Source organism: Xenopus laevis, chromosome 8S, assembly GCF_017654675.1.
Source record: "Xenopus laevis strain J_2021 chromosome 8S, Xenopus_laevis_v10.1, whole genome shotgun sequence".
Classification (NCBI taxonomy): Eukaryota; Metazoa; Chordata; class Amphibia; order Anura; family Pipidae; genus Xenopus; species Xenopus laevis.
In genome coordinates, this window is record NC_054386.1 from 101818786 (window position 1) to 101833853 (window position 15068).

The 15068-nt window shown below is 45.2% G+C and overlaps 1 protein-coding gene across 1 annotated transcript; it reads left to right on the top strand.

Moving 5' to 3' along the window:
* The first annotated feature begins 12 nt into the window (after positions 1–12).
* On the top strand, positions 13–13714 carry chrnb2.S (cholinergic receptor nicotinic beta 2 subunit S homeolog). The gene is given in 6 exon segments (NM_001094830.1): positions 13–166; positions 8035–8180; positions 8431–8475; positions 9880–9989; positions 10120–11092; positions 13259–13714. Coding segments are annotated over 6 exon segments (1500 nt in total). The 5' UTR covers positions 13–105; the 3' UTR covers positions 13424–13714.
* The last annotated feature ends 1354 nt before the right edge of the window (positions 13715–15068 follow it).

A 15068-nucleotide genomic window follows, 5' to 3' on the forward strand; every position in this document is an offset into this window, starting at 1 on the left:
ATAATCCGCACAGACCAGACTTAGTATCGGGGGGAGCGGAGCGGCCGGGTATCAGAGAAGATTCAGCACGTCGGACAGCGGCGCAATGAGATGATCAGGACCGGGATGGCTCCTCTCCCCGCGGGGCTCCACCTGCTGCTGCTGCTGCTTATGGGGCTGCTGAGAGGTCAGTGCGGGGGGGCCTGCTGGATAATAAGGGGGTGCTGGATGCAGAGGAGGGGGTGCAGCTGCTCCTGTTCTACCCCCCACAACACCAGGCCCAGAGCACATGAGAGAGAGGAGGGGAGGGAGCTCATTTGCTACAATATGGGGCAGGCTGGGAGTTGTGCTGTGGCACAGGGGGTGCATGATGGGGGGGGTATGACGCAGTATTATACACCGAGTTACTGGGATCTACTGGATCAGCACTGCCCATGACGTCACTTGTGTTTGGTGCAGAGAAGAACATTGATAACAGTGATATTATTGCCCCTTTACACCCAGACATCACTGCTCATATCTGTCCCCCCCATATACCCCCAGCAGCTGCAATATAAGGAGGGTGATATAAAGAGGGTGATGGTGTAGGGATCCAATATCCACTATTTTGGATTCGGCCGAACCCCCAAATCCTCTGTGAAAGATTCAGTCGAATACAGAACCGAATCCAAATCCTAATTTGCATATGCAAATTAGGGGTGAGAAGGGAAAAATAATTTTACTTCCTTGTTTTGTAACGAAAAGTCACGCGATTTCCCTCCCCGTCCCTAATTTGCATATTCAAATTAGGATTCAGTTTGGCCGGCCAGAAAGATTCGGCCGAATCCTGCTGAAAAAGGCCAAATCCCGAACCCTGGATTCAGTGCATCCCTAGTATTGTGTGGGGGGACTAGATGAAGAAACTAATATGAGCTAATAGGGGGGGGGGTTATATAGGGGGTTCACTAAAGAGAAAGGGAACAGTAACAATAGGACTAGGGGGCTGCACAGAGGAACTATAAAGGGGAGCAACAAAATAAATCTGCTAAAGGAGGGGATATAATATTCACATGTGTTTTATATGGAACTGATAATATTTCTGCTACTGTGTTAGAAAAGCATCCGATGCCCCAAACTTTACTGCAATGTCATTTGTATCCGCTCCTCCTGCCAGTGCAGCTGCCAAGGAACTAGCCAGTGCGTTAGGATTGTGTGGGTTCTGGGGTATTATACATGGAATTGACACTGTATTTATCCTGCTGTGTGTTCTGGGGTATTATACATGGAATTGGCTCTGTATTTATCTGCTGTGTGTTCTGGGGTATTATACATGGAATTGGCACTGTATTTATCTGCTGTGGGTTCTGGGGTATTATACATGGAATTGGCTCTGTATTTATCTGCTGTGGGTTCTGGGGTATTATACATGGAATTCGCCCTGTATTTATCTGCTGTGTGTTCTGGGGTATTATAGATGGAATTGGCACTGTATTTATCTGCTGTGTGTTCTGGGGTATTATACATGGAATTGGCACTGTATTTATCTGCTGTGTGTTCTGGGGTATTATACATGGAATTGGCCCTGTATTTATCTGCTGTGTGTTCTGGGTATTATACATGGAATTGGCCCTGTATTTATCTGCTGTGTGTTCTGGGGTATTATACATGGAATTGGTCCTGTATTTATCTGCTGTGTGTTCTGGGGTATTATACATGGAATTGGCACTGTATTTATCTGCTGTGTGTTCTGGGTATTATACATGGAATTGGCACTGTATTTATCTGCTGTGTGTTCTGGGGTATTATACATGGAATTGGCCCTGTATTTATCTGCTGTGTGTTCTGGGTATTATACATGGAATTGGCCCTGTATTTATCTGCTGTGTGTTCTGGGGTATTATACAAGGAATTGGTCCTGTATTTATCCTGCTGTGTGTTCTGGGGTATTATACATGGAATTGGCACTGTATTTCTCTGCTGTGTGTTCTGGGTATTATACATGGAATTGGCCCTGTATTTATCTGCTGTGTGTTCTGGGTATTATACATGGAATTGGCCATGTATTTATCTGCTGTGGGTTCTGGGGTATTATACATGGAATTGGCACTGTATTTATCTGCTGTGGGTTCTGGGGTATTATACGTGGAATTGGCCCTGTATTTATCTGCTGTGTGTTCTGGGGTATTATACATGGAATTGGTCCTGTATGTATCTGCTGTGTGTTCTGGGGTATTATACATGGAATTGGCCCTATATTTATCTGCTGTGTGTTCTGGGGTATTATACATGGAATTGACCCTGTATTTATCTGCTGTGGGTTCTGGGGTATTATACATGGAATTAGTCCTGTATTTATCTGCTGTGTGTTCTGGGGTATTATACATGGAATTGACCCTGTATTTATCTGCTGTGGGTTCTGGGGTATTATACATGGAATTAGTCCTGTATTTATCTGCTGTGGGTTCTGGGGTATTATACATGGAATTGGTCCTGTATTTATCCTGCTGTGTGTTCTGGGTATTATACATGGAATTGGCCCTGTATTTATCTGCTGTGTGTTCTGGGTATTATACATGGAATTGGCCCTGTATTTATCTGCTGTGGGTTCTGGGGTATTATACATGGAATTGGTCCTGTATTTATCTGCTGTGTGTTCTGGGGTATTATACATGGAATTGACCTGTATTTATCTGCTGTGGTTCTGGGTATTATACATGGAATTGGCTCTGTATTTATCCTGCTGTGTGTTCTGGGTATTATACATGGAATTGGCCCTGTATTTATCTGCTGTGTGTTCTGGGTATTATACATGGAATTGGCCCTGTATTTATCTGCTGTGTGTTCTGGGGTATTATACATGGAATTGGCCTGTATTTATCTGCTGTGTGTTCTGGGTATTATACATGGAATTGGCCCTGTATTTTCTGCTGTGTGTTCTGGGTATTATACATGGAATTAGTCCTGTATTTATCTGCTGTGTGTTCTGGGGTATTATACATGGAATTAGTCCTGTATTTATCTGCTGTGTGTTCTGGGGTATTATACATGGAATTAGTCCTGTATTTATCTGCTGTGTGTTCTGGGGTATTATACATGGAATTGACCCTGTATTTATCTGCTGTGGGTTCTGGGGTATTATACATGGAATTGGTCCTGTATTTATCCTGCTGTGTGTTCTGGGGTATTATACATGGAATTGGTCCTGTATTTATCTGCTGTGGGTTCTGGGGTATTATACATGGAATTGGCCCTGTATTTATCTGCTGTGGGTTCTGGGGTATTATACATGGAATTAGTCCTGTATTTATCTGCTGTGTGTTCTGGGGTATTATACATGGAATTGGCCCTGTATTTATCGCTGGTCTGGATTGTGTTTTCTGGGGTTGGTATTATACATGGAATTGGTCCTGTATTTATCCTGCTGTGTGTTCTGGGTATTATACATGGAATTGGCCTGTATTTATCTGCTGTGTGTTCTGGGGTATTATACATGGAATTGGTCCTGTATTTATCCTGCTGTGTGTTCTGGGGTATTATACATGGAATTGGTCCTGTATTTATCCTGCTGTGTGTTCTGGGGTATTATACATGGAATTGGTCCTGTATTTATCTGCTGTGTGTTCTGGGGTATTATACATGGAATTGGCCCTGTATTTATCTGCTGTGGTTCTGGGGTATTATACATGGAATTGGCCTGTATTTATCTGCTGTGTGTTCTGGGGTATTATACATGGAATTGGCACTGTATTTATCTGCTGTGTGTTCTGGGGTATTATACATGGAATTGGCCCTGTATTTATCTGCTGTGTGGTTCTGGGGTATTATACATGGAATTGGTCCTGTATTTATCCTGCTGTGTGTTCTGGGGTATTATACATGGAATTGGCCCTGTATTTATCTGCTGTGTGTTCTGGGTATTATACATGGAATTGGCCTGTATTTATCTGCTGTGGTTCTGGGGTATTATACATGGAATTGCCTGTATTTATCTGCTGTGTGTTCTGGGGTATTATACATGGAATTGGCCTGTATTTATCTGCTGTGGTTCTGGGGTATTATACATGGAATTGGCCTGTATTTATCTGCTGTGTGTTCTGGGTATTATACATGGAATTGGCCTGTATTTATCTGCTGTGTGTTCTGGATTATTATACATGGAATTGGCCCTGTATTTATCTGCTGTGGGTTCTGGGGTATTATACATGGAATTGGCACTGTATTTATCTGCTGTGTGTTCTGGGGTATTATACATGGAATTGGCCCTGTATTTATCTGCTGTGGGTTCTGGGGTATTATACATGGAATTAGTCCTGTATTTATCTGCTGTGAGTTCTGGGGTATTATACATGGAATTGGCCCTGTATTTATCCCATGTTGGGGTCTGGGGTATTATACATGGAATTATCCCTTATATATGATAAAGAAATGTATGCTGTAAGAGCAGGCTGTTCGGGCACATGGGATGTACGGTAAGTACGAGGGAGCGCTGGCTCCATATCAGGAGAAGGACTTGCTGACTCTTTCCCAGTATTGTTTGCTGAGAGCTGAAAGAGTGAGATGGATATTGGGCATTAAATGGTCGGAGGGGAACAGGCAGGGTTGGGGGAAGGGGGATGATGTCATTCATGGCTGGGGGTAACAGTGTGAGCCTCAATATTGGCACAAGCAGGAGAAGGGAATAAACACCAGGGGAAATGGTTTGGGGGGATATTTGCCTCCCTGAATCACTTCCCACCCCGCACACACTCGCTGGCGTGTCAGGGCTGCTCAGCTCATTGGTGCAGAAGGGAAGCAGCGGGCTCTATATAATTTATAGGCTGCATTATCTGCCGTATCATCCGCTCTCCCACTCACATACAACCTGACGTATGGCTGCCACTCACGTGATCACAAGTGGTGTGTTCAGGTGGGGAGCGGGTCACAACACACGCGTGACTGCATGTGGTGCGTATGGATGCCGGGGGGCACTGCATGGAATGAACCATGACCTGCACCCGGGGGGATACGAGAGACACCCCCTCCTCTGTAGGCTGAAGCCTCTATATTTGTATTTATACATCTGGGTGATAAGCCTTATTCATAGCTACGTCTGATTCTCCCCTCCCATTGGGTGCAGCGAGTAGAGCAGAGTGCGGCTCAGGGTGGGGAGGTGGAAGGGAGTAGAGGAACTACTCCCATGAGGCTGCTCAAGTACAGACACAATCACGGCACAAAGAACATACAAAAGCTTTCAGAGTCGCTCTGCAGTAGTCGCGTGTCCTATTCATCCTTCCCACTGAGAACAGGGTCGTGGGAACAGAACCAGAATCTTCAAGATCTAAACTCACAGTTACAACTCCCAGCACCCTCAGTGAGTCAAAAGGCTACTGAAAGCCCCAGACTGGCCATTGCCTAACCAGGATCAATAGTGGAGGGTACTAGACCAACAATCCTTGTGCATTGGCCGGGGCCCCAGGAGTGAGGGGGAGGGGCATATTCAACTGTGTCATGAGGAAATCCCATAGGGCTCCAGCCACATTAGAAGCCGAGGTGTCAATGACAGGCACGATTGCCGGAAAAAGTGCGAGGACACTCAGCGTAATGGATTCTGGAAGCTCACGGGAATGGCCTGGCATGCGGCTGTGATGAGTCAGGCGATAAATAAGGGCACGGCCAGTATTTACTTTACTCAGCGGAAGTAAGGGGAATGCCCCCGGCACAAAAGGTTTATATCCATATTCCATATGCTGTCCTGTGTATTTTCATCTACATATATATGAAACTTCTGCCATCAGGTTGCTTGGGCTTTGTTACGCTAGCAACCCGGCAGTGAAACACAGAATAGAAGATGAGTAGGGGTAAATGGGGTATTATACACAAATACAAAAATGAGAGGGTCATTTTTGTATTCAGGTTTAATACCCCAGAACCAACAGCGGGATAAATACAGGGCCAATTCCATGTATAATACCCCAGAACCCACAGCAGATAAATACAGTGTCAATTCCATGTATAATACCCCAGAACACACAGCAGATAAATACAGTGTCAATTCCATGTATAATACCCCAGAACACACAGCAGATAAATACAGTGTCAATTCCATGTATAATACCCCAGAACCCACAGCGGGATAAATACAGTGCCAATTCCATGTATAATACCCCAGAACACACAGCAGATAAATACAGGGCCAATTCCATGTATAATACCCAGAACCCACAGCAGATAAATACAGTGCCAATTCCATGTATAATACCCCAGAACACACAGCAGATAAATACAGGGCCAATTCCATGTATAATACCCCAGAACACACAGTAGATAAATACAGTGTCAATTCCATGTATAATACCCCAGAACACACAGCAGGATAAATACAGGGCCAATTCCATGTATAATACCCCAGAACACACAGCAGATAAATACAGGGCCAATTCCATGTATAATACCCAGAACACACAGCAGATAAATACAGTGCCAATTCCATGTATAATACCCCAGAACACACAGCAGATAAATACAGGGCCAATTCCATGTATAATACCCCAGAACCCACAGCAGATAAATACAGTGTCAATTCCATGTATAATACCCCAGAACACACAGCAGATAAATACAGGGCCAATTCCATGTATAATACCCCAGAACACACAGCAGATAAATACAGTGCCAATTCCATGTATAATACCCAGAACACACAGCAGATAAATACAGTGCCAATTCCATGTATAATACCCAGAACACACAGCAGATAAATACAGGGCCAATTCCATGTATAATACCCCAGAACACACAGCAGATAAATACAGGGCCAATTCCATGTATAAAGGTGGCCATACACGGGCCGATAAAAGCTGCCGACAGACCAAGTCGGCAGCTTATTGGCCCGTGTATGGGGGCCCCCGACGGGCTTCCCCGATCGAGATCTGGCCGAAAGTCGGCCAGATCTCGATCGGATGGGGTTAAAAATCCCGTCGGATCGCGGCCGCATCTGTTCGTTGATGCGGTCCCGCGATCCGACCGCCCGTTTGGCGAACGCTAGGATCCGATCGTTGGGCCCTAGGGCCCACGATCGGATCAGCCCGATATTGCCCACCTCAAGGTGGGCATATCGGAGGGAGATCCGCTCGTTTGGCGACATCGCCAAACGAGCGGATCTATCCGTGTATGGCCACCTTAATACCCCAGAACACACAGCAGATAAATACAGGGCCAATTCCATGTATAATACCCCAGAACACACAGCAGATAAATACAGGACCAATTCCATGTATAATACCCCAGAACACACAGCAGATAAATACAGTGTCAATTCCATGTATAATACCCAGAACACACAGCAGGATAAATACAGGGCCAATTCCATGTATAATACCCCAGAACACACAGCAGATAAATACAGTGTCAATTCCATGTATAATACCCCAGAACACACAGCAGATAAATACAGGGCCAATTCCATGTATAATACCTCAGAACACACAGCAGATAAATACAGTGCCAATTCCATGTATAATACCCCAGAACACACAGCAGATAAATACAGTGCCAATTCCATGTATAATACCCCAGAACACACAGCAGATAAATACAGAGTCAATTCCATGTATAATACCCAGAACCCACAGCAGATAAATACAGTGCCAATTCCATGTATAATACCCCAGAACACACAGCAGATAAATACAGGGCCAATTCCATGTATAATACCCCAGAACACACAGCAGATAAATACGGTGCCAATTCCATGTATAATACCCCAGAACACACAGCAGATAAATACAGAGCCAATTCCATATATAATACCCCAGAACACACAGCAGATAAATACAGTGCCAATTCCATGTATAATACCCCAGAACACACAGTAGATAAATACAGTGTCAATTCCATGTATAATACCCAGAACACACAGCAGATAAATACAGGGCCAATTCCATGTATAATACCCCAGAACCCACAGCAGGATAAATACAGGCACTCATGGAGGGACAAACTTGGGGCCAGTTCCATGGTGCAATAAGCGACACTGGGATGACATTTCCAAAAATTCGTTTGGTCAGACTTGCTGTGCTATTGTCCCCTCTATTACAGGATGCCTGGGTACCGACACAGAGGAACGTCTTGTTGAACATCTATTGGGCCCCTCTCGCTACAACAAACTTATCCGACCCGCAACAAATGGCTCAGAGCAAGTCACCGTCCAACTTATGGTCTCCTTGGCCCAACTAATCAGCGTGGTGAGTCCCATCTTAATATACAGGTATTGATAGGTGCCAATAGACACATATGCTAATTATATAATGTTTTAATGGGAATAATGCTGCTCACAGCAAAATGTGTCATTGGTGCTTTAATAGCTTTTTGCCTGTAACGCATATCTGCTACATGTAACAAGTTCTACCCACAGGCAAAGCTATAGTCGTCAACCCATATTCCTTCTGTCAGTGCTGGTGGTGATTTTTGTAATGTGAATATTCTTTATTTTAGCATGAGCGGGAGCAGATTATGACAACCAATGTATGGCTGACTCAGGTAAAAGTCTTTCTTGCATCTAAATCTCAATCCATTTACTCTCCCCTAACTGACCTTCAGACTGGGCCCCCTTAGCTCATAACAAGGTTACAGATATATAGAAACATTGGGGTGTCACCCTGCTATAGTTCCAGGGGTACCCAGGGTACAAATAAGCACTCACCCCAAATCTCCCCTAACTGACCTTCAGACTGGGCCCCCTTAGCTCATAACAAGGTTACAGATATATAGAAACATTGGGGTGTCACCCTGCTATAGTTCCAGGGGTACCCAGGGTACAAATAAACACTCACCCCAAATTTCCCCCTAACTGACCTTCAGACTGGGCCCCCTTAGCTCATAACAAGGTTACAGATCTATAGAAACATTGGGGTGTCACCCTGCTATAGTTCCAGGGGTACCCAGGGTACAAATAAACACTCACCCCAAATCTCCCCCTAACTGACCTTCAGACTGGGCCCCCTTAGCTCATAACAAGGTTACAGATATATAGAAACATTGGGGTGTCACCCTGCTATAGTTCCAGGGGTACCCAGGGTACAAATAAGCACTCACCCCAAATCTCCCCCTAACTGACCTTCAGACTGGGCTCCCTTAGCTCATAACAAGGTTACAGATATATAGAAACATTGGGGTGTCACCCTGCTATAGTTCCAGGGGTACCCAGGGTACAAATAAGCACTCACCCCAAATCTCCCCCTAACTGACCTTCAGACTGGGCCCCCTTAGCTCATAACAAGGTTACAGATATATAGAAACATTGGGGTGTCACCCTGCTATAGTTCCAGGGGTACCCAGGGTACAAATAAACACTCACCCCAAATCTCCCCCTAACTGACCTTCAGACTGGGCCCCCTTAGCTCATAACAAGGTTACAGATATATAGAAACATTGGGGTAAGTCTCCCTGCTATAGTTCCAGGGGTACCCAGGGCACAAACAAGCATCACCCCAAATCTCCCCCTAACTGACCTTCAGACTGGGCCCCCTTAGCTCATAACAAGGTTACAGATATATAGAAACATTGGGGTGTCACCCTGCTATAGTTCCAGGGGTACCCAGGGTACAAATAAACACTCACCCCAAATCTCCCCCTAACTGACCTTCAGACTGGGCCCCCTTAGCTCATAACAAGGTTACAGATATATAGAAACATTGGGGTAAGTCTCCCTGCTATAGTTCCAGGGGTACCCAGGGCACAAACAAGCACTCCCCCTTATCTCAGGGCCCCTTAGCTGATAACAAGGTTACAGATATAGAGAAATGCTGGTGTACACCAGCAGAGGTAACGGCAGACCAAGCAGTACTATTTATTTATGTGGATGAATCTGATTACATGCCGGTGGCTCAGGTTGAGTTACAGGTCGGTTTCCATCTCAGACCTTGGTGTTCTCTTTCATACTAGGAATGGGAGGATTACAGGCTCACCTGGGACCCAGCGGAGTTTGACAACATGAAGAAAGTCCGACTTCCATCCAAACATATTTGGCTTCCGGATGTTGTGCTGTACAACAAGTAAGTGCATCATGAATGGATGAATTTACTGTATGGTTGCAGCATGCACCTGGCCTTTGGTTTATTTTTCTAGGGAGCCCTGCAGTTATGTCACCAATGGGAAATAATGTTAATTTTTGTCCCTTCCCAGTGCTGACGGGATGTACGAGGTGTCCTTCTACTCCAACGCTGTGGTGTCCCATGATGGCAGCATATTTTGGTTGCCCCCTGCCATATACAAGAGCGCCTGCAAAATTGAAGTCAAGCACTTCCCCTTCGACCAGCAGAACTGTACCATGAAGTTCCGCTCTTGGACGTACGACCGCACAGAGCTGGACCTGGTGCTGAGGAGCGACGTGGCCAGCCTCGATGACTTCACGCCCAGCGGAGAGTGGGACATAATCGCTCTGCCCGGGAGGAGGAACGAGAATCCCAATGACTCCACCTACGTGGACATCACCTACGACTTCATCATACGGCGCAAGCCCCTCTTCTACACCATCAACCTTATAATCCCCTGCATCCTCATTACCTCTCTGGCCATCCTAGTCTTCTACTTGCCCTCAGACTGTGGGGAGAAAATGACTCTGTGCATATCGGTGCTACTGGCCCTCACAGTGTTCCTACTTCTTATATCCAAGATCGTACCCCCCACCTCTTTAGACGTGCCACTGGTGGGGAAGTATCTGATGTTCACTATGGTCCTGGTGACATTTTCCATCGTGACTAGTGTCTGCGTATTAAATGTGCACCACCGCTCCCCGACCACACACACCATGCCTCCCTGGGTTAAGGTGGTCTTCCTGGATAAACTGCCCACTTTACTCTTTATGAAGCAGCCCAGGCAGAACTGTGCCCGCCAGCGGTTGCGCCAGCAGAGGCAAAGCCAGGAGAGGGCCGCGGGTAATTTCTTCCTCCGGGACAACGCCAGGTCCTGCACCTGCTACATTAACCAGGCTTCGGTTAAAAAGTACGGCGCCCAGCTGTCGGAGCTTCCAGAAGAAGTCAATGGCTTCCGGGACAGGCAGGGCAAGGTGCGCCAGTGTCTGTGCGGCCTGCAGGAGGCAGTGGACGGAGTTCGTTTCATCGCTGATCACATGAAGAGCGAAGACGATGATCAGAGTGTAAGTACCACTAATGGGACTTTCTCCTTGATATTAACCTCAAGTTTAGGATGAAGCGCATGACCATTTGCAGGGGTGTAACAACAAGGTTTGCAGTGGGAATCTACTGGTGCCTCCTAGGGAACCATATACAGTTGTGTTCAGAATAATAACAGTCTGATATTAGTAACCTGATCAATCACTGGTTTTGGTTGAAATTCTTTTTCTGCATGGCAAATAATTTACTAGTAGGTGTAGTGGAGTAATTGAAACCAACAGTCATGCCACGCTGCTGATTCTGTGTCATTGAATCATTCATTGTTCCAAATAATAGCAGTGTGGGGTTCAATTAGTAAGCTCATTCATTCGGGTCAATAACAGGAGTCAATAAGGAGCAAATGTTGTGCTGCTGGTTATAGAGCATTTCACTCTGAAGCTCTCACTCAAATGGCTCCTTCCACATATTGTTCAGAAGAACAGCCGACTGATTCGAAAGTTGATGGAAGAGGGGAAAACATAGAAAGTAGTGCAGAAAATGAGAGGCTGATCAGCTTAAGTGATCTCAAATGCTTTCAAATGGCCCCAAAACCTGAAAGCCACGGAAGAAAAGGGAAAACGCCCAATTGGAATGGATAGAAGAAAATCCAAAATGGCAACGATCAACTCCAGCAAGATGAAAGGAGTAATACTGATACGGTTACCATTAGAAGGCGCCTATGTAAAGTCAAGCTATCGGCAAGAAGCACCCGCAAAGTCCCATTGTTGAGAAAAAGATGTGCGCTGAAGAGCTTACAATTTGCCAAAGAACACGGCTGGTCTAAAGAGAAATGGCACAACATTTTGTGGACTGATGAAAGCAAGATTGTTCTTTTTGAGTGTAGGGGCCACTGAATTGAAGCCCCAGTACAGAGTGAAGCCGGGGTCCAAACATCATGATATAGGGGTGTTCCCCATACTATGGTTTTGAGCCTATTTATCCCTTTATACCAGGGATCATGGATCAGTTTCAATCCAAATACTTGAAGAGGTCATGTTGCCTTATGCCCAAGAGCAAATGGGACAAGACCCCAAACACCCCAGTAACTGAGCCACATCTTGGTTCCACACCAACAAGACTGACGTTATGGCCCAATCCCCCAATGCAGAAGAATTGTGGAACAGGTTGTTGGAAGTTGGTGGAGTCCATACAACACAGATGTGCAACACATAAACACTGCTTACACAACTCTATATTAGTTCCTCATTCAAAACAACAGCTTGAAACATCTTTCGCTTGATACAGTCAATGAGTTGGGATAGAACAATGCAGGGACTGTTGCCTAATATTCTCTTTACTTCACTTTCTCTTAAGGAATAACACTAGTTCCATCCATTTTCTTCATGGTTTGATTTGGAATAGAATGTGCAGTGTCCCCAATGCATTTGCCTGGATGGATATAAAACCTATTATAAGGATTTGGAGCTTTATTCACACACTGCTATTATTATGAACACAATTGTAGCTGTTTTGGGGTTACATGGAGGAGGCTCTTCACCAAATTTGAGTTGATGGACTTCTACTTATGTCCTTCTTCTCCACAGGAAACTTCTCCTTGTACTTCCTTCTCCTGGGCTTCTCTTTTCCCATGGTCAAGTCTTTCCTTAGTTAGTTGAGTCCAACACCATCCAAGTTCTTACCCAAGCATAGAACACTAATTCCCTGTAGTTCTTGCTTCTGGCCTGCTCTCTTCCCTATGGCTAGGTAGGAACCTTCCCCTTGATAAGTGAATTAAATCTCACCTTGCTTCTTTTCTAGGTACAGAGCTCTGATTCTCTGTAATTTATTTCTAATTGTTAATGTTGCTCCTTCCCATGGTCAAACAGGATCCTTCCCCTGGGCTAGAATGGAGTGTAATTTTCCCAGTACTTACCCAGGTCCCAGACAAGGAGGCTTGGTCTTGTTCCAATTGATAAGCCTACTTGATGGTTTCCCCATTTCTTGCTGTGGACCATGTTTAGTGGTGAAGGCTCTATGATGAGGCAAGAGCTCCCTGTAGTAGTTGGTGCACATGAAGCTGCCTTTAAAGTGCAACAGACTGGAGGCGTGTTGGTGGAGTGGGGGGTTCTGTCCCGTTATCCTTGTTTTACATGGCTCATTCCAGAGACTTGACATGCTGGAAACAAGTGACACAGCTTTTTCTCTTGCAGGTGAGTGAAGACTGGAAATACGTTGCCATGGTTATCGACCGCCTCTTCCTGTGGATCTTTGTGTTCGTCTGTGTTTTTGGGACAATCGGCATGTTTCTGCAGCCGCTGTTTCAGAACTACACGACCAATACGTTTCTACAGATCAACCACGCGGCACCCAACTGAGAAACGCTGGGGCCCTGGTCACTCGTCAAACGCCCAAATCTACTTTAGAGACCCCCCCCCCAAACACAGAAAAAGAAATCCTGGTGGAATTCCAGCCCCTGGGAAAACCTTGCCCCCCCCCTTCACCACTCAGTGATTAGTTCAAATCTGGGGAACATACTCCTCCGCTCACATGTTTGTATATCGACCCGGCAAGTTCCAGATCCAGGTGTGAGGGGTCCGTGTGAATTGAACCCCACCCCCAGACTCTCATGTTAACCACAAGCAATAAAGATGAGCTGCTGGATCCGCCCCCTCGTGTCTGTGCTGTTTATTTATGGCATGTATCTCCTTCTATTCATAGAGCTTTTAATTTGCACATTGGTAATATAGTGAATGTAAAACAAAATAGCCACCTACTGGTTATTTCCCACCGACTAGACACTGGTATAAAATGGAGTAAGAAAAGGAACGTCTTGTGATGTTTCTCTTCTTAGAATGAACCAAAAAATGTAATAGGCCTATTCTGCAAGACCCTGTGGGTTGTCAGAAAAGATTATAACCAACTCTTAATGAAATGACCATTTAGCCGATACGAACCCTACATTCCAGTCAACTGTCTTTCTGGTGGTTTGTTGACTTCATGATAAGGCTGCCTTGACTAGTTCTCTTGTGGTTTCCCTTAAAACCTTTTGTTATGAAGGCTTGTCACTCAACATTGAACGTAAGCACTCAACGACAGATGGCATATAGGGGTTTATTCTGCTTACTGTTTGCAGGGGGGAGGTGTGATGCCCAAAGCAGGTCTTGATCACCACACACTTGGCTTCTGGTTCAACTTTATCGCCACACACTTGTCTTCCAACCCTTACCCCCAATTGACTCTTGGAATTTTTAAGCAGAGGCTGTGCTACAGTCACATGACTGGCCTGATCACATGTAGATCAGGCCAGATGGGCCAAGGATTATGAACCTGTCAACATATTTCTGGACAGATCTTTGAAGTCCTAGTTGGATGTGATCCTAGTCTAAAAACCAGAGGGTTCAAGAGCAATGGGAAACCAACGGGAAAGCAGAAACATTCTAATGCCACCAATTGGATTGGGAAGTTTTAATAACCTGACTGGCAGTTATAAAGATCTGATTGGCTGGGCATTTGAAAGCCAGTTCAAACAAACACCTCAAAACATGTTCTGGCCAAACCACGCTAAGATTTTAAAGGCAGTCCTACACGGGCCAATAAAAGTTGTTGACAGACCAAGTGGGCAGCCCATGTGGGGCCCTCTGACTGATATTTGCCTGAAAAAAACCCCCAGGTTTAAGAAAAAAAAAAACCCATCAGAGCAAGTATTGCATCAGTTAATTAATGCAATCCTCGCTCTGACCACCAGTATTTCCCCGGTTGTGATTTAATCATTGAGCCCTAGGCTCCAACTATAGGATTAGTGAGATATTGCCCACCGCAAAGTGGCCAGTATCAGGCTAAAGGGAACCTTATCAATTCCCAATGACCATTTTGCTTATACTGAAACTGAGCCAACTACCATAGGTCCATTTTCTTGGGGCTTTGATGACTTCTTAATAAGGCTGCCTTGACCAACTCTCTTAAGGTTTTGTTTCTTTATCGAGAGGGCTGGTTTGTAACTCAACAACAAAGGGCATTTAG